The 24,483-nt window shown below is 37.8% G+C and overlaps 1 protein-coding gene across 1 annotated transcript; it reads left to right on the forward strand.

The window, feature by feature from the left end:
• Positions 1 to 579: 579 nt before the first annotated feature.
• On the forward strand, positions 580 to 24,364 carry ptprna (protein tyrosine phosphatase receptor type Na). Its single transcript, XM_008403893.3, has 24 exons — positions 580 to 940; positions 6,709 to 6,759; positions 11,567 to 11,677; positions 11,950 to 12,067; positions 12,161 to 12,308; positions 12,474 to 12,669; positions 14,359 to 14,505; positions 14,624 to 14,749; positions 14,886 to 14,920; positions 15,045 to 15,295; positions 15,423 to 15,509; positions 15,618 to 15,697; positions 15,851 to 15,915; positions 18,257 to 18,466; positions 18,945 to 19,211; positions 19,301 to 19,448; positions 19,631 to 19,704; positions 19,964 to 20,041; positions 20,422 to 20,541; positions 20,734 to 20,900; positions 22,398 to 22,451; positions 22,689 to 22,753; positions 23,140 to 23,213; positions 23,342 to 24,364. Exons 1-24 carry the CDS (start codon positions 865 to 867, stop codon positions 23,411 to 23,413), a joined length of 2,820 nt encoding a protein of 939 aa, XP_008402115.2. The 5' UTR covers positions 580 to 864; the 3' UTR covers positions 23,414 to 24,364.
• The last annotated feature ends 119 nt before the right edge of the window (positions 24,365 to 24,483 follow it).

Here is a 24,483-nt window from a genome sequence, read left to right on the forward strand (position 1 = left end):
AACTTTAAAGCTTAACATTTAGGCATGTTATTACCAAATAGGTAATCTTTTCCACATTGTATGTGGATTGTTTTAGGTCTAAAATTGCAGTTTAATTGATTTTTAATGCAAAATTTGGCTGCTATATGGGATGGATGATATTAAGTAGTGTGCACCCCCATCTCTCCCCCTTCGGTTTGAATACAAACGTATATTGTTAGATTCTAAGAGTTTTCATCTAATATATACAGTTAAATTTCCCTATTACAAATGTAAGATTCACTACTTATGTTAAATATGTAAAAATAATGAAGAGCTTGAATCATGCAAAAACCAAAACCAATAAATAAATACAGTAAATAAATAAAAATAAAAAAAAAACATAAATAAACCCTCCACGTTTTTCTGTGCGTGTACCCGGTGCAATAGAAACTGCACTCATGTCATTTCTGAATGGGAGGAATATGGAATGAATAAGCGAGCGGTTTCGTTGACTCCCCCCATGTATTCTCTCTCTGTGTTGTTTCTTTTTCCACCTTGATGACGCAGCTGCAGGTTGCTTCCTTCTGTTGCTGAGAGCTCTCGGTTTCCACAGACTGCTGGCTGTTTCCGCAGCGGTGCTGTCGTGAGTCGGTACTACGCTGCGTGTCCACGGTCTGTGCCCTCCCCCTTCTCTCCCCTCGCCCCGCCTTTTCATCGGGAGGGTTTCTTCTTCCCTATCCATCCATCATTTTTATTCCCTTCTCAATTTCCCCCCCCCCCTTTGTCCCTCCCTGTACACGATCTTGACGGCTCAGTTAAACATAATGGGGATTTAAAACAGGTGGAAAACTCTCAGAGTCTGTCTCTCTCCATCCATCCGTCGCACTAAAGCTTCAGGGGATCATGCAACATCTGAAACCATGGCGAGCTCTGCTCCTTCTGGCGGTGCTCTACCAACCAGCTGTCTCTGAGAAATACGGTAAGGTGATGATGCTGCATATTACAATTTAGTTAAGAGAGTAAACAGTAAACAGCTACATATTCTACTGCAAAACATCCTTACTTTGCATGGTGCATCAAGTGCGTTTGTGCATTTCAAGAGGGAACTGTACATGTCTTTACCAAATTAACTCAATGATTGCATCTGTGGGTAAATACAGGGGACTGTAATCAGATTAAACAGGGGAGGAGAAGAGATGGGAGATAAGGGAGGATGGGGAAGAGAAACACTTAGTCTGTTTCATAGGCTGTTTTATCTTCCAGCATCATAAAAGAACAGGTTAGAGCATTTCGCTCATGACATCTCACCACTTTGGCTCTGCTTTTTATTGTGCTTACAGTTATGTTTTTGCCATAAAGACAGAGTGACACAGAGCGATATGCTCTAAATGGAACATTAGAATGAAAACACTAGAATTACATTACATACATAAAATAAAATAAAGACTTATTTGTGTTTCAAAACCACAACTTCATCTATGTCTTCTGTAAAGAGCACATTAAACATGCTCTTTACTCAGTAAAGGACATTTAGAGATGTAGAGGTACAATTATAATTTCTAATACGTTTGCTGTGTTTTATTCCCGTCCATGGAAATACAATGACAGCTGCAGTGTTTTGTGGCAGATTAATATAATTTACAATAACAGTCTTGCTGTGATTATTTAGAACTGATTATGACTTGTTTTTGTTGGTAGCTGCATTGACTTGACATTTCTAATGAGACAGTTGTGCAACAAGTGAGTTTTATGCCCCTTAGTATTTTTATTTTTGTTTTTTGTTGTTGTTATTGTTGTCTTTACGTGATTTGAATTTAGCATTCCACTGAAGAAATTGAGCCACTGTTGACTTCAATTAAAGTATTTTCCTTTTGCTCATACGCTCAACAACCTGAAAACAAAAAGAGCATCACCATTGGCTTGCCCTTCCCTTTTCTATGTTTAATTTATATTCACTCAGACTGATTAATGTTTATTCGACCTGCTTTATGAGTTCGTTTGAATGTTTTTTTTATTGCCAAAATGTATTAAATGAAACTGTTATCGAAAATTGATTAGAGCAATATCAGAGAATCAACTTGTATAGAATAATACATAAAAATAAGAGACAACCTGATAAGCAGCTGCCATCAACAAGGAGGTTGTGTCAGTGCCTTGGAGGAAAATCAGTACTGGCTCTTTCAATCACTGACACCTTTTTCCCTCCACTGTTGTTGTTTTTTTCACACTCCAGATTTATCCAACTGTTTGTCTGAAAAGCCGTCTATCCATATGTGCGACTGTATGATGCTCATGTCTGCGTTTACGTCTTGGCAGTCAGTTTTTTTTTTTCCCTTTAGGGCCAGATGTCTTGTTGCTATGAGAAACACTGCTTTTGGATGATTGCAATGTTTGGTCTACTTTGCAAGGATTTGTTACACGATATCTGTTTTGTAAGAAAGAATAATAATTGGAGATGCACAGTGACACATCCACTATGGGGTGGAACCCCATACTGGTCTGGGGTTTAATGCCTGGGTCTTTCTGTAAGGAGTTTGCATTTTCTCCTTGTACATATGTGGTTTTTCTCTGGGTACTCCAGATTCCTCCCACTGTCCAAAAACATGACTCTTAAATTAGATGGTCTCTCAAAGTGTCATGAAGTGTAAGTGTGCATGGTTGTTTGTTCTGTGTTTCTCTGTGTTTTCCTGAAATGGACTTATGACCTGTCCAGGGTGTTCACTGTGACTGCTTAATGCCTATAGATGGATGGATATTAATTGATAGATATTATGGTGAAAAGATGGAATCTTTGCCAGCTGTATGGTTGTGTAAAGCTATGTGTCTTTGAGAAGTAGTTATTTAAGTTAGATGGAAAACCCACCTGTTTGCTTTTGAATCTAATTGGAACATTGATAAATATATTTTTTTGTACATTAATGATTTTGATTATGGCAATTTACAAAATGTGGTTTCTCAGTTGATGACTGTGCAGCGTTTCTTTGATTTTATTTTTGTCTTTTTATGATGTAAAGCACTTTGAACTCCCTTGTTGCTGAAATGTGCTGTGCAAATAAAATTGATTAATTGAATGATTGATTATTTGTTGTTATCCTAAACTGTTTATGTAAAAACAATTTACTTGATTAGTGACACTATTGTCTATCAGGAAGGATCAAATGTCCTACAATTAAACCAAAACTGTGACAATCGTGACACATAAGTCCTAACTATTACGATTTTGCTGCGTTAGTCAATGATCGTCATATTACTGTTTTTGACAATCATATTTTTTTTGCTCCAAAATTCTGCAATAAAAACCCTGACATGTTGAATAGTCAAAACTATTTATTACTGATATGATTTGTTGATTTATGTGAACCAATGTCATTGTGCTTGTGTACACTGTACAGAAATGCACAATGACAATAAAGACTACTTTACTTTACATTTTGGTATGTAGGGTAAGGTGATCATTATATACATTTTTAATGTCCTTAATGGATTTTTGATTGCAATTCCATCCATCCATCCATCCATCCATCCATCCATCCATCCATCCATCCATCCATCCATCCATCCATCCATCCATCCATCCATCCATCCATCCATCCATCCATCCATCCATCCATCCATCCATCTTCTTCCGCTTATCCGGGGTCGGGTCACGGGGGCAGCAGCTTCAGAAGGGAGGCCCAGACTTCCCTCTCCCCACCCACTTCTTCCAGCTCCTCTGGGGGAACCCTAAGGCGTTCCCAGGCCAGCCAAGAGACATAGTCCCTCCAGCGTGTCCTGGGTCTTCCCCGAGGCCTCCTCCTGGTAGGACGTGCCTGAAACGCATCACCAGGGAGGCGTCCAGGAGGCATCCTGACCAGATGCTTGAGCCACCTCAACTGGCTCCTCTCGATGTGGAGGAGCAGCGGCTCTACTCTGAGTCCCTCCCGGATGACCGAGCTTCTCACCCTATCTCTAAGGGAGAGCCCAGCCACCCTGCGGAGGAAACTCATTTCAGCCACTTGTATCCATGATCTCATTCTTTCGGTCATGACCCAAAGCTCATGACCATAGATGAGGGTCGGAACGTAGATCGACCGATAAATCGAGAGCTTCGCTTTTTGACTCAGCTCTCTCTTCACCACGACGGACTGGTACAGTGCCTGCTTCACGGCAGATGCTGCCCCAATCCACCTGTCAATCTCCCGCTCCCTTCTTCCCTCATTCGTGAACAAGATCCCCAGATATTTAAACTCCTCCACTTGAGGCAGGACGACTCCCCTGACCCGGAGAAGGCACTCTACCCTTTTCCGGCTCAAGACCATGGTTTCGGATTTGGAGGCACTGAGCCTCATCCCGGCCGCTTCACACTCGGCCGCGAAACGCTCCAGCGAGAGCTGCAGATCACGATCTGATGAAGCCAACAGGACCACATCATCCGCAAAAAGCAGAGATGTAATCCCAAGGCCACCAAAACGGATCCCCTCATCCAACTCTGACCGGAAACGAGCCCGACTTACTGCCGGCAATGCGGACCGGAGTCTGACACTGGTCATACAGGGACCTGACAGCCCGTATCAAAGGGCCCGGTACCCCATACTCCCGGAGAACCCCCCCAGAAGGCCACCTGGGGACACGGTCGAACACCTTCTCCAAGTCCACACAACACATGTAGACTGGTTGGGTGAACTCCCATGCACCCTCCAGGAGATTGCAATTTTGATTGCTAATTTGAAACAATACAAATCTAGTTGGACGTTTGTTGGACTAGTTCAATGTTTTCCTTCTCCAGTAAAACATACAGGTAGAAAAGTTCAACTATTAAGCCAAAGTGCCACTACAGTAGCACAAAAGTCTTGATCAGTGAACTTTTAGATTCACTGTCTAATAATAAGACTCCATTTATGTCGTCAAAAATAGTATAGAAGAGAATTAATTAACATTAAGCCCCATTTTGAACTATTATTATTGTTGCAGTCTACATTCTACTCAACTGGTCATCTAGTACAATCCTGTGGTGTTTCTTGTATTAATGGAAAAACAGACAGGCAGGCAGGCATAGATGACATGGTGCACACCACAAGGTTCACTCATTTTTATTTACCAGAGAGAAAAACTAAGAAATAGAAAGCTGTTCAGTGTTCCAGTGTTCAACTGACATAGTTTTTTTTTTTTTTTCTCATGGCAAACCCCTGTTGATAAGCTGCATAGTATTCATGTCAAAAATCATCACTGGCAGAACATACAAAACATATTAATTTACTAGTTGACATTTTGTTGCCTTACTAGCCTTTTAACTTCAACTTCAACTGGTATGGACTACAGGGTGACTAGTGTGACACTGGCAAACTAGTAGGACTGTTGCTCCTTCTGGTCTGATGAAGCAAGAGGAGTGTTATTTTGAAGAAGTACAGCGAAATATGGAATAAGCATGAGCAAATTGTGGAGTGAAGTGACAAATCAGAAAGGAGCAGGAAAGTGATGGCTTATGTCAAGGATATCGAATAGTTACTCAAACAGGTTGCCATATGAGCTGATCTTTTGCTTATGAAAATGTTTAATACTGGAATTTTTTTTACTTGAAATCTGATTTTTTTTTTATCTTCCCTTTTGGTTCAGCAGATGCTATGTCCCTCACATCAGTCAGAGTTTGATGACTAGCACAGACATGTAACCCAATTGTTCAATGAAAATAGCAACGTTTAGACTCTTTCTTCTTTTTCCAACCACTCTCATAAAAGTTAATCATTGCTGACAGGATAGTCCACAATGGCACAAGACTCTGTTATTTGTAAAGGAAAGCACCTTTGCATGCAAGATTGACACTCAGGAAATGTTTCTTTCCTGAAACTAAAATAAATATTCTTTTAGTTTCAGGAGAAATTACAAAACTGCAAAACATTTTAAGTGTGTGTTTTGTTCTGTGGATACGTGTAACAGTTTCACTTTTTATTTTATTTAGTCAGATAAAATCATTCTCGACACTAAAGTTTATGTGCTATATTTAATTTTGTTTGCAAATTCAGATTACTGATAATGTTTAATTTAGTTAAACTGGTCCCTTCAAGCATGGATTTCCAAATTTAAAGAGATCCAAGGTGTGCTGTGAGACAGAGAAAAGACAGAAAGCCACCCAGTCCTATTCATGCATCCATATCTTTCTCTGACCACCTGTTCCTTCCCACACTACTAAAACATCAAGGTCTTACTCGCCAAACTAAAATAGGAAATTTTAACAACTAAAAAATAAAGACAGAGATATTACCACAAGCTGCTCCCCGTGTTTAGAAAACGACATTTTTGTACCAATGTTATTTTCAGATCCAACGCTTTGAAGTGGAAAAAGGTAAAGGATTGACTGATTAAGCTATGCAAAGCATTGCAGATGTCTTTAGGTTGTTGCATCACTACATGAATGATAGAAAAAAAAAGTAGTTCGATAGATAAAAATAGGGATTTGTACTGTGCAGAATAGAAAAAGTCTTTATTTGAACCAATTAAAAAAATTACTCTTACAACAACATATATTAGTTACGCTCAAGCTAAAATTCTGATTTGAATTATGCTGAAATCTGAATTACAGTTTTTGCAAAACTATTTATCCTACTTGGTTCAAAATAAACCTTTTATTCAATGTATGCAAGGCCAATTTTAGTAAGTGAGTCTGGACTGGACTCTTTTCACCCTCTAAGTGTGCTTTAAATCAGCTGTTGGCATGGAAATATCTGCAAAAGATGGTAATCTGTCAGCTTTCTCTGTGTCGTTCTGTCTCAGGTTGCCTGTTTGAGAGAAAACTGTGCACCAGGGATCAGTTCTGCAATGACGGTGAGTACAACCTGCAGTCATGCAGAAAAAAATTGACTTTATGTCTGTTTTGTCTAAATTTTATGTTTTATTTTTTGACCCAAAAACATGTCTACGCCTGTAGGATCTTTAAGTACACACATAAACATAGATAGATATTAAAACGTGTTAAGTGTCACAGGGTTAAATGTTTGTGTACAAAAATAGACAAAAAAAAATTGAGGATTCCTCCCCTTTTACTTCATTTGTCTTCATCTCTCCGTCACCTGTCCCCCTATTTTTCGTCATCTCTATCTAAACCCCTCCCCTTCCCGACGACCCCCAGTTTCCATAGCAACACTGACATCACGGTGAGGCCAACTCCCCCACAGTTGTTGTGTTGATACAGCGATGAGTCACTAACACGCACTTACGTCCCTCTCTGTGGAAACGGTACTTACGCACACACTCGACGCTTGAGCAGAATACCAAATGGATAAGTGAGCTTGCTTACTCTCCAAAGAAAGGAAGAATAGGAGAAAAACATTCGGAGATCTACCCAAAACACTTTGTTATTTTTATACCACTTTGCTTCTTCAACAGCCTAGTACGCAAAATAAGCCATGTTTTGCGTGCTTATTTGGCACCAATAAAGGCTGATTACGTTTTTTTAATAGTGTAAGAGACCCTTAACACCAGGAAGAAAATAAAATGGTAGCCATTGCATTCAATAAAAATAAAAAAAAATTCAACACTTTATGAGAGGTACTCAGCTACAATATTATGACAAAGAAGTTGACAAACACCTATAGTTATTTTAGGAGTAAAGCCCTGTTAGGAGTCTTGCGGACTTTATTTTAGACAGATTAGTATTCTGTATATCGTTGGTGCTAAACTATGATTGCAAGTTGTTACTTTAGTTTGCTTAATATACTGATGTTTTCTTTTTGTCTTGTTTCATTTCTGCTAAAAAAAAATGGCATCCAGAGTCCATCTAGTTTTTTTATTTGAACTTTCTAATTCTGGATCTTAAAGATGTGATAAAGGATAAAGATTTCACAAAAACATATTTTGATTTATCAAAACTGGCTGTTGCCCTAAATGAGGTTTTTATCAATGACTTATTTTGACTTTGATGTTTTGTAAATTTAAAAATAGCAATAATTTTACTTAAGAAAACATATGATGCACATTTTCCTTCAAGAATTATAGACATAGTAACTCAAGTGGATTGTTATATTTTAATAAGAGATAAGATGTGTTTGGTTTGCATTCTGTTGCCTGATTTTTGTTATGTTCTCGATATATTGTTTCAAATTGTCTTAAATGAAAACACAGATTAAAATGAATCAAACTCCATTTGTCTATACAGGTTAAAAAAGTTAACATCATTTCTCCAGTGTTGATTAGACATGCTGTATCAGATCTAAAGCAGGCAATAAGCTTCTATTCAGCTCTCTGCCTCCTCTGCTTCTTGCTTTTGTGAGGATTTTTTTCTTTCTTTTTTTCTTTTGCATTTGATTTGACGTCACTAAATCCTCTGTAAGTGAATAAAAATTCCCTGGTGTGTGCCTTCTATACATTCCTCCCACTACAGAGAGTATAAATTTTACCTACTGTACCATGCTGGTGGTTTTTGCAAAACCTACTGAAGTTATGAGGCATATCCTCCCAATGCTGGGAGACATAACTCTGTGACACAACAATGACCAATCATTGATGGATTTCCTCTTTGGGTTGAGGAGAGAGCTTTGATCTGCACATTTAATGTATTATCTTTATCTATAAATAGATTTACAGTGATTTCATAAAATGTTGAAAAATATACAACCTGATTGAGTTAGGGTATTTTAATTGTCAAAAACAGAACAATATTGCATTTTAGTATATGGTTGGTCACCCTGGTATGGGGTTAATCTATTAACAGGATTAGCTATTCCATCAAAGAAATGGGCCAAAGTTACTAATGTCTATGCAGTGGAGGTGGGTAAACGTTACCAAGAAGGGGGCAGAAAAAAAAAAAAAACCTATGATCTGAATCACTAAAACAATTTTTGGATTAAGACAAATTGTTCACCCTCCCATTCCTAAACTGGTATAACGCTAGCAAGATCACATAACAACTGGCGCCTATCTATAAAGGACAATGCGCAAAAAACATTCTTCCATGGATAGGTCACCGGTCTGTCACAGAGGCATTCACAACAAATAGCCATTTGTAAGCGTACTCACAACCTAGAGCAACATAATCAACGTTATGTGCATTTTGAAAAGAATGCAACACAAAAAGGCTTCGACCAGTGCAGCAAGAAAGACGAATTAAAGAAGAACATGAAACACAAACGACAGAAAGACAATCACAACATATAAACACAACAATCTACTAACAATGTGGGACCAAAAAGGGAGAGGCAGCTAAGTAGTCATTATCCGGCTGGAACGTTTAGAGTCCAGCATTTTACCCTGCCACATTTTGATATTCAAGGCAAGGTACTTAACCTCAAGCTGCCTACTGAACTGCATCCTAGGGTGCACTCCTGTGATTCAAACAACATCACTTGGTATATGCCTAAAAAACTGGTTATAGAAGCTCAGTCCACTTATTGTTTGGGATCGCTGTAACACAAAAAAGGGAGAGAATGGGCTTTACTTTACCGTAGCTCATCATTTAAGCACCAGACATTTAAGGACTTACAGTGACCCTTTAAACTAAACCAAACAATGCAATTTGAACTTGCACAACAATTATTTCCTTTTCATGCTGGCCCTAATAAGAGCCATTAGTCTCCTAAGTAGAGTTCTCTTAGGCTTTTTCAATTCTGTGGTTCATCAAAAAGTAGCCTTCCAGCCATAATTGCTATAAAATGTTTAAAAGCATTTGCTGAAACACAGCTCTCCATGTACTGGTAGTAAATATCAACAAAGTAAAAGATAATCTTCTTAAACCAGCAACCTCCGGTTTTAGAATCAACACACACACCAATGCTGTTGTTTACCTTTATGTCCTGGAAGGAATAAAATCACATTCTGCTATGTTTCCTTGTTTCATCTCTGCTATTGGAAAGATAAAGCATTTGTAACTTTTTTGTGATGTTTAAGCTACTTACCTTGAACATTTTATTGTTCTTTTAAAGTGTACATTAAGGAAAGTGCATTAAGAACCTACTCTTTGTTCTCCTATAAAATGAGTTGAATAGGTGTTAGCGCATACAAAGGTGGTAATTTGATTAATAATACATTGAAGCACATCTAAAACATGCATAACTTGTGACCGAGAGTTGGCCATTCTTATGATACATAAACACATAGTAGCCTCTGATTTTGAAATTGAAGGAAAAGTACACTTGGTCATGAAGTCTATTGACAATGAATCTGAAAAGTGTGGCATGTATTTGTTTTCTGCCTCTTTTATCACAACATGAACAATTTAGCCATCAGTAAAATCATTATTATTATGCCTCTTGTTATAATTTTTGCCCATATTTATATTTTGAAATGAATTTCAACTGTGCTGCTTATTCAGTATCAACTGATGTAAACCAATTAGACCTGAGAAATATAATATAATATAATATAATATACAACTGATGGTAAATTTCTGGAATTTTAATATCTGAAATAAAAATAATGTCCTTCATAAAACACATCTAAAAATATCATAAACATTGTCATTTACCACAAACAAAAATAAGCTTACTGTGAAGGTCAAACAAATTTTCAGTGCTAAAACATAAAGTGTATCTTTACCTAACATGTTTTATAGTATTGACAGTTTTTTACTGAAAAACTATAATTAGATTTTTAGACTTTGCTACATAGAGGCATATTGACATGTACAATCATATTTATAGATTGGCTAACATCTAATTATTGCTATATTCTGTCATGTTTTCATTCAACTTTCACCCTTGCTTCCGTCATCATTAACTCCCTTCTCCATATTTTGTCTAACCATGATAGAGAAAAATCATTGTAAATTCCATCATGATTATTTAAATGGACAAAGTCTCTTACAAAAGTACAAACAAAAGCTAAACGTGGGTGTGGGTGTGGATCGATCCTTACACTTAAATTCACATTCAGGATTTTGTTTTACTTGGAAATCAGTCTGACCTAACATGGCTCACACCTTCCCCCACGTGCAGCTCCTGACTTTTTGCCATTCTGTTTCTGGTTATAAAACTGTCTTATCAGCTCAGTATAAAATTCACTCCCCTACTCCTCCTTATCTCACTGTAGCAGATTTGGTTGTGTGCGGTTTAACCGGTGTGGTGTCTGCAGTGACTCATCAGTGCACCAAATGAAAAAAAATAATAATCTTCTCCCTGCATTATCTTTCTTCTCACTACACTTATGATCTATACAGCGATCTTTTCTCACAGCAAAATCTGAGAAAACTAAGTTCTGTGATCAAGGGGAAAAAAATATCAAACAAGAGTGTCCCTACAGCTTAAAACAGCTGTTTCAGATTCGCTAAACTGGGTTTAAAAACAGACACTGGCAGTAAAGGACACCGACAGTGAGAATCAATGTAGATTTCTAATTTTTCAAATAATAACTAACGTGAGTAATAGATGTCCATCCATTCTTTATCTGAACGTGTGTCCTCGCAGGGTCACAGGGTGGGGATTTGGTGCCTATCTCCAGTAGCCATTGGGCAAGAGGCAGGATAACATAGAGACACACAACCATGCGCTAAGAGCAAACTAAAATATTTAAATAAAAAAAAATGTTTTTGGACTATGGGAAGAAGCTGAAGTACCCTGAGAAAGCACAAGGAGAGCAAGGCGACTTGCCTTATGTCATAAGGTTTCCTTTTTTGAATGCATAATGTGTGTGCGTATTCCAGATGGGTTGTTTGGTCAGTGTCGGAGCTCCAAGCAGGACCAGATCCAGTACCAGGTGACAGTTCCTGTTCTGAAGAGGATGCAGGAAGTCCTCAAACAGCTCATGCTGCAAGGTAAGACAGATCATAAAAAGCATCAATAGTTGGGGAACATTTAGAAAAGTACAACTGGTAAAAGTCAATTTTATGTTCAGTTAGGAGAGTAGTGCTTCATAAAGTCACCCCCCAATGTTTTTGAGTGATGTTAGACATAAAACCTTTCATGATATAAAAAAATTCTATAAATAAATGTAGAAATTTTCCTCTGACACGCATCCATTTTTCACACACTCTCCTAAAGCGGATCTTTTATGGTCTTGCTTAATTTTGGTGTGCTTTGTGTGCAGGTCTGTCATGGCAAGATGACATCACCCAGTACATTTTATCAAAAGAACTGAAGAGAGTTCCCCATACCACTGCTCTCTCAAAGCCAATCTCCTCTTCACCCTCTTCTCATTCATCTCAGTGAGCATTTGCACTCAGATGCTTGAGTCAAGCTACAGTCATGCAGAGCAATACCCATGTAACTCTTGTCTGTGTTTCTGGACTGTTTAACAGCTCAAAACAGCACATCTCCCACCATCCCAGCTCTAAGTCAGGGTCCACATCTTCTGGTGGTAAATATGTGGACTACATGTATGTTGAGCCTCCTCAGTCCCCACTGCGTGTGCAATCAGCACCCTTGGATCCATACATGTATCACCAGGTATAAAAGCTCGCTTGATATAAACTTGCCGAAGTTGACTGGTTTAATTTGAAGTCATAGTTTCACAGCAGTCAAACGTTTAAATCTAAACTCAAGCCAAGATCAATCCTCAATGGAGCCGATTCACATTATATTTAATAGTTTTTTAATCTTGATCGATCACAGCACAGATACCAAGACGAAGTGGAGAGATCTCTTCTGAATGGAGGAGGCGGATATGCTCGCCCCTCTTCAAGGTCTCAGGGCAGCCAGAGGGAACAAGAGCGGGACCGGCAGCTACTGCAGGAAGTCCTGTCTCTATACCTGGCGTCTGCGCAGCCGTCTTATCGGCATAGAGGGTCTGCTCCCATAGCTCCTGCAGGTAAATCCATATTCATCTTATTTATTGTTTTATATTATTATGATTGTTGTTAATACTATATTTAATATCCGTTTTATTTGAGAAGGCACTGTGAATTTGTGCTATAAGTTTCTGGGAACTTGTAAGTGTAGTCTATAGGTGAATCATTTTGAACCGAGCAGGTGTGTCGTGTGGATGGGAGAGAAGATAGAATAACTTTTTTTTTTTTTTGAGACTGAGTGCAGGCTTAGTAACTGTGCAATCGCTTAACATCCACTTAAATCTAAACTCATTATGAAGAAACAATCAAATATATATATATATATATATATATATATATATATATATATATATATATATATATATATATATATATATATATATATATATATATATATATATATATATATTAGATGTTAATTTATTTTAGTAACTCAATTTAAAAAGTGAAACATCACTTAAGCCTTTATTTCTTGTAATTATGATAATTTTATGCTGACAGTTAATGGAAATATGATGTTTTAAATCAGAATATCACATCAGAACAATATAAAGAAAAGCGTTTTGATTAAAAAATGTGGGGATAATGAAAAGCATGTTTGAAGATTGTTAATTATAAAAAGCAAGGAGCCTCATCAGAATGAATAATCTCACTAATTTATTGAAAATTGCAGTACATTTTACTTCAAGACGCATTTTGTGATCTTTTAAATCTTCAATAAAAGTTATTTGTTTACTGAAATGTACTACTAACCCTCCTGATCCCACTAAGGGTTATGGGTGTACAGAAAATGGATGGATGGAAATGTACTGTGATTCCAGCCCTTGCAACATTTTAGGAGAGCAGTACAGTTTTTTTTTTTATTATTATTACTTCTTAGGCCACTTTCTTCTGGCAGGAATTATTTAGACCTAAAGGAACATTTTAACTCAAAATGATGAATCTGCTGTGAAGGCACCGGATAAAAAAAAAAAGTTTTAGATCAGTCTTTCTATTTACAACAGCCAATCATAAACAATATTTTACCTTTTCTTTAGTTGAATTCGGAAAATTTTAAAGTCAGACAAGAAAGGAGTAAATTAGCACCAATAATATACAGTACTATAGATTGATTAAATGAATTTAGTATATACACATTTTTTTACAATTCTCATTTTTCCCCGTTTATTAGATATTTGACTTTTAGAAACTACTCTCACTCAGCTGTATAATTAGATATGACACTTTTTTTTCTTTTGTGCTACAAGTTCCTATTTAATAGCCCTCTTCCAGTTTTTGTAAGACCAAATAATGTCAGTCAAATGTCAGTCAAACTGTGTTTTGATTGGCATTTCTGTAAATACAAAAAACAGAAGAATTTGGTTACTGTCAGCACACTGCAAGTGACAGCGTCAAACTAAAAACTTTGAATGGTATTTTTATGACGCATTTTTTTAAGTTCTATTTAAAGAACAACTATTTGCTTTCTAGATCAAATTTACAGCAAAATATGTTCATATTAAAACAGGCAGGTAGGAAACTGACCTGTAATAAGGGGAAAAGCCAGAGTCTTAAAGATTTTAATAAGCAATTAAAATCTAACAGATCATTATTGTAGATAACACTGTTGTTGGTGGAATTATGTAATGATTGACTATTCGTGCTAAAATATCAGATAAATCATAAACACACACAATTCATTCATGATAACTTTCTGTTTTTATGTGCAGGTTTGCCTTATTATGAAGATTTAGAGATACCAGTGGACTATGTGGAAGACTACACTCTAGAGGAGAGGCTTGGTACTGCAGGAAGACAACCAAACATTCAGAATAAGAAAGCTCCACAGGAGTCTGCTCCCCTGGTTGCAAATAATGGTGAACAAAAGGGCTTATGATTGCAGTTTTTTTTTTTTTTTAGTTGTGTAATACCTCTAAGTAAAATCTAGCACAACCTGCTTGCTAGCTGTGTAAATACACTGCTCTTCCATGCTAGATGGCTTGCTTCAGAGGATGTCAGGTGTCTTGCAGAAGTACAACATTGATCCCAGGGAACTCAGTCAGGAGCAACTCTACAAGCTGGCTCTCATACTGAAGCTGCTGCCAGGGCAGGACAAGACAGGTACAGCATGAAATATTTACTTCTCTCGAGTTCTGCTCCTCTTTTAAAATAAAGTAAAAGGTTCATTTTTTTAGGAGGCAAGCTGTATCATGTTTTAATGAGTTAGTCTGAAACTGAGCTTTGTCTCTGAAAATAGACCCAAATGAGAAGGATCTCATCGCTCTTAAAGAGGTATGTCAACCATCATATTTAGCTATTTAGCAGTAATCGAAACATGTTATCATATACATTTTTACATTGTTCAGCCAGATAAGACTATCTGGACTGATAGACTGGTCTCCTATCGCCTTTTTAGATGCAGTTGTTAAAAAAAGAAAGTGTGTCCAAACCAGATAAGGCTGCTCCTGTTCCTGGTCCGCTTGATTCTCCTGCTGCCTCCTCTGCTATAGTCCCTGATAAAGCTCTACCTAACAGCCCCAGCATCCCCACATCTGCCTCCAAGCCTCCACAGGCTGCTCCTGTTGAAGTTGAGAAAAGCTTTAAAGAGCCTTTAGTAGAGGGTATGGAAGGCAAAGAGGAGTATGGGTACATCGTCACTAACCAAAGGTCAGCATTTGTGTTTATATCAATGTACACTTATTATTTATAATCATTTGTAAAAAAAAAAAAAAAAGAAGAACAGCTAATGCGTTCAACAAGATTAATTTAACTGGGAACTTTTTTTTTTCTGCAGTCCCCTGAGTCTGTATGATGGAGTGAAGCTTTTGCAACTTCTGGCTGAAAAAATACACCTGACAACCAGCAGCTTCATCAACATTAGGTAAAGGTGAAACAGTGTCACCATGCCAGAGGGAAACTATTTTACTTTTTCATGAGACTTCAACATGAATGCTGTTTTTTTTTTTTTGCTTTTTTTGTGCGTCACCAGTGTGGTGGGTCAGGCGTTGACTTTCCGCATCCGCCAGAATGAACACAACATGACGGCTGCAGAGGTGGCTGCCAAAGCCGGTGAGATGCACACATTCTCTCTAACACTTATGATGCATAGCCACACATACACATGGGCATTGTGCGTGGGCACTTTATTCAGTCACACTTGCAGTTTTGTGCTTTTCTCCAGTCTTTTTTTTTTTTTTTGAGATGCTTTTTCCACCTCAACAGAATCTGAGAAGAACTTTCTGGAGTCTGAGACTGGCCTGAAAATCGTCCAGACTGGTGTAGGAGAGGTAATTCAAACAGATGGTTAAAGAGACTGACAGAAAGTCAAACTACTTTTGACTGTTGGTTATTTTGATTCATCTTTTCATTTATTTTTTGTGATCACTACAATTACTTCTACCCAAGTTTCATTAGAGCGGGAGGCGAAATAAAATAACACAATTTAAACCAATTGTCTACCTGATTTGCCTATTGTTGTACAAAATGGTAAGACTGCATCACAGTTGCCATCTACAGAAAGCAAAAAAAAGTGCTTATTTTAATGAGCAGGTTAAGAACTTTTCAGTGTTGCTGAGGACGTGACTTTAAACTTAGGAATTAATAGCCATAACAACCGTGCCACGATGACTCATACACTGCCACTGTTTGTCGGAAGTAAAAGTCTGTGAAAGGCGAAAGCAGCATCACCCTGTTATTAACAAAAACAACTTTGATTGTGGGGATTGATTTTGGAAAGCATCAGCTCCTTCCTTGAAAAGTATTCCATGTGCATTGTATACCTTAATATACATTAGGTTACATTAAGATATATAAAACATTCAATCTCAAAAATTATCTAAACCAATCTGAAAGCAAGGTTTTATCTTACTTTCTAGAAAGCTTTGCATATTGAAATAAAAAAAAATCGCCAAGATTATTTATTCCCTTCATTCAAAAGTCATAAAAAATCAGCACAAAATTTGACGCAGGTCGCAAATGTAAAGAATTAGGGATAGAAGACAACCAATCTAACCAAGAATCAAATGGGATAAGAATCAAGCAATAGCTAACCACTACGAGGAAAGAAAAGAAAGCGTGAAACAAACGTTTGCAGCAAATCAAGACAAAAATACTTCTAATCCATACACCACTCTTAGTTTAAAAGTGAGACAGTGTGCTTTGCATGAGGTTTGACCTTCTGTTTTAACTCGTTTTGTCGGGTGCCTTTCATGACAGTTAAATCTTAGCACTGAAATTATAATACATATTTTTGATTCAGGAATCTAGTATCATTTTTGAGTGTTTAGAGCTGTATTATTTAGTTCTCAACTGTTAAACCTTGCTACACAACAAACACCAGCAGTGCATGTATCTTACCTTCAAGGACTGTTTTCCATCCCCCACTACCTTTAAAGCTGTGATGCTGTGAGTCATTTTTTTTTCTCCTGTGTGTGTGTGTATGTGCATAAATCTGTAGCCAGAGCTAGTAAGTCAAGCGACACTTCCAGAAAGCCAGTACTTCACTTGTTGCCATGGCATTTAAACTCCTCCACCTCCCACCCCTCACTCCCAGATCCCAGGTGCCATGGCAACTGTCATACAAGCATCAGTGACCTCAGTATCTGCCATTCACACAATGAGCGTCCCCCACATCTCCTGCTTTGTGCATGAAAGGTTAATGACAAATTAAGCATAGATGATTTGCAACAATAGATATGCTACTGTTCCTGCCATATTATGTATTTTATCTTTTAAATCATTCCATAATTCATAGTTTTACTCATTGCACATGCTTCAGTTATTCTTGAGTTGCTCATAGTTAGTGATTTTTAAAAATTCATTTCTAAAAATTTGCTTTAAAATGAGTGGTTTGCTTTAGTCTCACTGTAGGTAATATATTTAAGAACTAATGTAATATTGTAGCCATTTTAAAAGCCGACCTTTATATTATCTGATCATAGCAACGAGCCCTGCATGTCCAATTTAGCTAAAAGTAAAGTTATAAATAAGAAAATCACTGATAATATTAAGAAAGGTGTTTTTATTCATGTTTTATTTGTAACTAATCTATCGAAATTAAGCTCATCTGCTGATTTTCTTAATGCAGATTGCACGTCAAATTAATTTTAAGCCTTTTTCATTACTTTGGAAAATTATGGGTTTTTTTTATTGAGATTAATAATTTGTACATAAATGTAAAAACACAAGATCTTACAACTGTAACTGTTCCTTCTGTCTTTGTGGGTTGCATATTACAAACTGTTTTACAAACAGGTGGCCTGGCATTGCTTGAATAGCGTTGAATAGCGACCCGTGGGATGGTTGGTTGGTCTTTATGGAGACCTCAGCTGTCTTTTTACTAGATTTATAGAGCACAGCACTCTGACCTTTCAGACATCTGTCTGTGAAACTCAACCTCGTTGCTCGATGAGCACACACAGCTGCCTTGTGCTGTTACAGAGAATCAAATCAATTGTGAAAACAACATTAGGCGACCTTTAAGTCGGAGTCATGACAAAGCACAGATTCTGAAGCAGCTTGACAACTGGAGTTCAAGACAAGAATGCAGTAACACTTATTTGATAATACTAAGTTTTCTTTAAAGTTGTACACTCTAATTTTTGCTGCTTCTTTTTTTTTTTTTTTCAGAGAACAAATGCACGAGGTCTCCCTCAGGTAATTAGGGTCCCTCCAGGATCCAGTGGTACAGTCATCACCCTCGTTTCCATGGCAGTGGTCGGAGGTGTGCTCGTACTGGCAATGGGCATAGCTTGTTTCAGGCACTATTTCCATCAAGTAGCCAATGGTAAACTTGGCTTGGGGCCAGAAGGAGGAGCAGAAACGCACTTTGACTACCAGGTGAGACTACAGAGAACGTGTAAACCTAGCAGGGGTATTTTACAAACTTAAAATGGAACACAGTAAATTTAGCTTTTATTTTGCTTAACTGTCAGATTTCTTTCCGAGTTTTATTCTATATTGCTTAAAACTTGACTTTTAGAATCTACCTCTCTGGTGCAGATCATTTTGAGGACTAGCACCTTTTCCTTTGTTTCACGCTGTTTTCTAAAGCACAAATTATGCAGCATGCTATCTAGTTCACCAGACTCAGAACGAGAAGAAATTACCATAAAACCTTCAGAAAAACTGAAGAGGACATTTTAAAAAATGGAAAGAAAGTCTCTTCCTTCCTGTCGCCTATGGGAGCAAAATTGAGAAATTGGGGATAACGCTAGAGTTCGACACATAATTCTAGCATGCGTTTTATTGTGTAAAGCTTGTACAGTATCATTAGCTCAATGCATTAAACACACATGCATTTTATCACTTTATTTAGGAGCTCTGTCGGCAGCACATGGCCTCCAAATCTTCCCTCTGCCGTCAAGATTGTGTTGGAGGGGTGAGCAGTGGCATGGCGGGGCCTGCAACAGGAGCCGGAGCCGGCGGACGGAGGGGCACAGACACGTCCCGTGTCAGCAGCGTGTCGTCCCAGTTCAGCGACGGGCCGCAGCACAGCCCGTCCTCCACTCACAGCTCTACCCCGTCCTGGAGCGAAGAGCCAGCTCAGTCTAATATGGACATCTCCACGGGCCACATGATACTGGTGAGGGGACAACAGAGCACAGAAAGAGTAATGGAAAAGTACTTCCAGGTGCATGCAGTGTGAATATTGAATTCTCTTGCGTCGGCCAGGCATACATGGAGGATCACCTGCGTAACAAGGACCGGCTGCAGAAGGAGTGGGAGGCTCTGTGCTCCTATCAGGCTGAGCCCTGCTCTGTGTCTGTGGCCCAGGAGGCTTCCAACATGGACCGAAATCGTCACGCTGAAGCCCTCCCCTGTTAGTCACCAATCAATCCTTCTTTCTGTTCATTTCTGTCACTGTGTTTGCTCTGCGGAACGAGTGCTGATGTAAAAAGTGAAAAGAAGCACGAGACTGCTTTTTTTTTTTTTTCTTTTTTCTACAAATATTTTAAACACCGGTTGGCTGGAGACTCTTTACAAGCAATGTTTCTTTTTCAGATGATCACTCTCGTGTGAAGTTGAAGCAAGAAGTTAACCCCAATAAACAGGATTACATCAACGCCAGTTTTATTGTAAGAAATCACTGATGCAATGATTAATATTGCCTATATGATCTCCCCAAAAAGTCTGATTTTATCTTCCACTTATTAAATGTGAAGATTTTATAAAATCAATTATCTAAATTAGGAGAATACATAATAATGAAAAGACAAACACTTAACGTATACAAATTGAAATGGGAAACCTTGTTTATGTTTCACAGTTTTCACCCCTCACCTAATTTTCTTTCCTGCCAACAGAAGATCTGCATGACTCTTGTTTCTCTTTCAGTTTGATCATGACCCTCGCCAACCAGCCTATATTGCCACACAGGGACCTTTGCCCCACACTGTTGCTGATTTCTGGCAGGTCAGTTAGACTTTTTATTGGTTTTTGTGCTCCCATCCTTGCATTGCGATGCATTTGTTCTTCAAAGAAACTGTGGAATAAAGTATGGGACAACTTATATAAGACAGTATAATGTACTACAAAATGTAATAAAACTATGGTGCACTTCAAAAGTATTTAGAAGAACATTAATGAGAGAAACAATCAGGTTTCATGTTAACTCTAGAGAAAATGGCTCAGGTGCCAGAATGCATCATTTGTCATTAACTGGACAAATCTGACTAGAAAAATAAATCTCAAGATATGATCGCAACGTTACAAATATGTGGTTCAACAGAAAACGGGACATTTCTCATTTCTTAATTCTCTGTGACAATCAAAGTGGTCTCTTTGAAATGCAGATGGTTTGGGAGAACGGCTGCACAGTGATTGTGATGATGACTGCTCTGGTGGAAGATGGGGAGAAGCAAAGCGAACGATATTGGCCTGATGAAGGTTCTTCTCTCTACCACATCTATGAGGTTTGTTTTCAGCTGCAACCCTTAAGTAGATGATGGGGAATCACAAATAAATGTAAGAAAAAGTATTACCCCCTTTTTGTAACATGAATATCTAGGGTGGTTTTTGCAAAATTGCAAGTTTTTGTAAGCAAGACATTTTAAACCCTTCCCCTGTATTTTTTTTTATCCTGCTTTTGTCTTTTTCTCACCCAGGTGAATCTGGTATCGGAGCATATCTGGTGTAAGGACTTCCTGGTGCGCAGCTTCTACTTGAAGAACGTTCAGACGCAGGAGACAAGGACATTGACGCAGTTTCACTTGCTGAGCTGGCCTGGTGACGGCATTCCCACCTCTACAAGACCGCTGCTCGACTTTCGCAGGTACAGAAACTGCACAGTGTGCAGGAACAGCTAGTACGTCATATGAACATTACTCATAATTCAGTCGTTTCTATAATTTAAAAAGGGTGCAGTTTGCTGAATGACGCGTTTAAGTACTTCTAAATACTTTCATCGAATCCATGTTTTTCTTTCTTCTCGTACCTTTCCAACCATTGACCGCTGTAATATAATGAGGCATTCTTGCTTTTTATTTCATACCACATCCATCCATCCATCAATCACCCCGGTTCCCTGTCCTTCTTTCCCAGTATGCAGGTTGATAGGTTTGTATTTTAACATCTCCCAGTGTCATTTTTGTGGTTTGCAGCTAGTACTCTGGCTCCAGTTGCATAGTCACAAAAATGAACATTGGAAGGTGTGACTGGCTGCTGCAGGCTTCTCCTTCTCCTCCTGTCCTATCCCCACATCTTCACGTCAAACTTGCAACCTTTATAAGCCCTGTCAGTGTGTCTCTCGCCACAAATCTGATCCTTTAAATGAATATTTCCATATTTATTCTGCTTCCACAAAGTTTATTGTCATTCATTTTAGCAGTAACCACATGAGCCTGTAACTGCTTAAGCCTCAGTGTTTACAATGCCTTGCAAAAGTTATTCTACCTATTAGTTTTTTTGGCATTGTGACACCTTTCAACCACAATTTCGATCTTGTGTGAGTCCACCAAAACTGGGAGTAGCCAAAAGGTATAATGTTACTATGGGGGAACTGCTGAGATCCGCAGCATCGGTCAGCATGGTAACTCTTTGTCTTGCTCTCCATATGGGTAGCTTTTATAGAAGAGTGTCCAAAACACACAAACAAACAAAAAACATTAGAAATACAGTTTAACATTTGGAACAAGACATGTATTGGATAAAGTATCAAATAAAACTAAGATGTACCTTTCTCAGAATTCTTAATGGTGTTAAAAACAAGGGAAAATCTGTTTCTGACTGCAACAGATTTGAGCCTGGGGAGAAAGTGTATCTTCCAACAGGACAAAACTCTGAAACATGTAACCAGAGATACAGAAATAGTTTAGGTCAAGCTACTTTTATTTGTTGGAATGGCACAGTAAAACTCCAGAGGTAAATCCAATTGATAAACTTTGCCAAGAATTGAAAGTTGAATCTTTACAGATGTTCTCTGTCCAGTCTGACTGAATCTTGAGTCTCCAAAGTTGCAACGGTGAAAGAAATGTGAAAAAAAAAAAAAATTCAGCTGTCATCACAGTGAATTGTGGTTTTATAAAATGTTGACAAGGAATTTTTAGTGTTGTATCACAAAAAGTTCCAGTAAAACTGATGTCTGTGTTTGAATTGGGACAAAATGTGGGTATGGATACTTTTGCAAGGCACACATTGTATGCCTTTAATATTTCTAGCATATTGAAAATTGTGCAATGTATTTCTCAATTAAAAAAAAAATCATATTATGAAGTTTGTGATTTGTAATCAAGAATTTCTTTCTTTACTGTCCATTGGTTGTTCTTTTCAGAAAGGTGAATAAATGCTACCGAGGTCGATCCTGCCCCATAATTGTTCACTGCAGGTAAAAAAAGAAACACACACACACACACACACACATATATATATATATATATATATATATATATATATATATATATATAATATATATATATATATATATATATATATATATATATATTTTTATATATATATATATATATATATATATATATATATATATATATATATGCAATATGTGGTATGAATGTTCTGTTTAGGTTAACTTTACTAAATATATATTTTGGGGGGTTTTCTGCAGCGATGGGACTAGTAGGGCTGGCACGTACATCCTCATCGACATGGTACTGAATCGCATGGCTAAGGGTGAGTCACTCACACATCCACACACAATTTGGAAAATTTCAAGAACATTTTCAAAGATCCAGTATTTGACATGTGGCATGCTGTTAGCACGTCAAAGTTTAATTTACATAAGTTGACACCAGAGGGAGTTATAGTCACCAATTCAGGTGCATCTATATATCTGTATCTATATGTAGATATAGATATAGACAGGTACATATGATTTACATTGTGCAAATTCATTAGATGCTGAGCTAGATTATGACTTACAGCAAATGAAAACCCCAAATTCAGAAACATTATCTATTGACATAAATTTTGTTTGGCCACAGAATGGAAGCAATTACTTTCAATGAGTGGTATCAATACCATCACAATATATTTTTGTACCTGTTTGTCTTCATTAGGAGTGAAAGAGATTGACATCGCAGCCACACTGGAGCACATCAGAGACCAAAGGCTTGGACTGGTTCGCACCAAGGTACCAGCTCCTTTTATCTGGTTGTGTGTGAAGTATTTCAGCTTAACTTTTCTGACTTTTTTTTTTTTTGTCTGGATGAAGTTCATCATAACTCAAATGTTTTCCTCTCCCTTGCACCTCCTGATCAGGACCAGTTTGAGTTTGCATTGACAGCAGTTGCTGAGGAGGTGAACGCCATTCTGAAAGCCCTGCCGCAGTGAAGACGCAGCAGCTGAGGAACATGACCGCAACACCTGCAGGCACACCAAAATATGTGCTCCAAAGGAGATATTCACCATTCATCTAGGTTCATTATGCTGAGAAGAGTCTGCTCGGTCTTGCTGAAATATTGTCATCACAGCCTTGTTTCCCTGTTTCCTTTGTTGTTGTTTTTTAAGCTGTTTGGAGCTTAATGACATGAAAAAATTGTGCTGACTGGTTTCTGGCTGGATACAGATAGGACAATATTTATTCACAATTACAATACAAATGTAATATCTATCGTTGGTCTCTGATAAGCCCACCTTACTACAAAAGGATTCAGCCATCTGGTGTAAAATTAAAACAATTGTGCCTGTTTGAATACAGATGTAAGTTTTACACAACGTCTCCAATGAGTGAAGGAAGTATATGTATATGTGACCAAACAGTTGCAATATACCTCCATGTGACTATGATGTCATAAAATTGATCTCAGTGCCCGCTGACAAACTGACGTTTTTGCTGCATTGATAAGTAGACCAAAATTAAAACAATGTCTGTCCCATCAATTTTACTAAGGCAAAGCAAGGTTAGCCTACTGTTGAGTTTAAATCTTTGGATGTGGTGTTTTGTGTCACAAGAAGTGTCAGTGGTGTCAACATTTTTCTTTCCTTTTTCCTTCGAGGCTTTGTCTTTGCCTTGCCGATGTAAATGTTCTCTTCCAGCTGTGCTTCTTTAAGCATCGGATGCCGTCCATTGCTATTACCAAATCTTTCTATTTCTGCACACGACGTTGCTTTGTTCGCATTCTTTTGCCATCTTAGTCAATGTGTGCCCTTGTGATTAATGTAAATAATTCATGCTGATGATTGTGTTTACTTCATGTAGCAGACAAACGGAAAATATCTATAAAAATGTATTTTTGACTTGACCTAAATAAATTTGTGATGTGATGCAGCAGAAAAAAAAAACATTTCTGAGTCGTTTTGCTTTACAGTGGGCTTTATCAAATGATATGGAGGAGAGAGAAAAATTAGGTTTCAATTGTTTTCACTGATTTCCATCTTAAATAGTTGCCATTAGAGATGTG

Source organism: Poecilia reticulata, chromosome 2 (assembly GCF_904066995.2).
Source record: "Poecilia reticulata chromosome 2, P_reticulata-male-v2, whole genome shotgun sequence".
Classification (NCBI taxonomy): domain Eukaryota; kingdom Metazoa; phylum Chordata; class Actinopteri; order Cyprinodontiformes; family Poeciliidae; genus Poecilia; species Poecilia reticulata.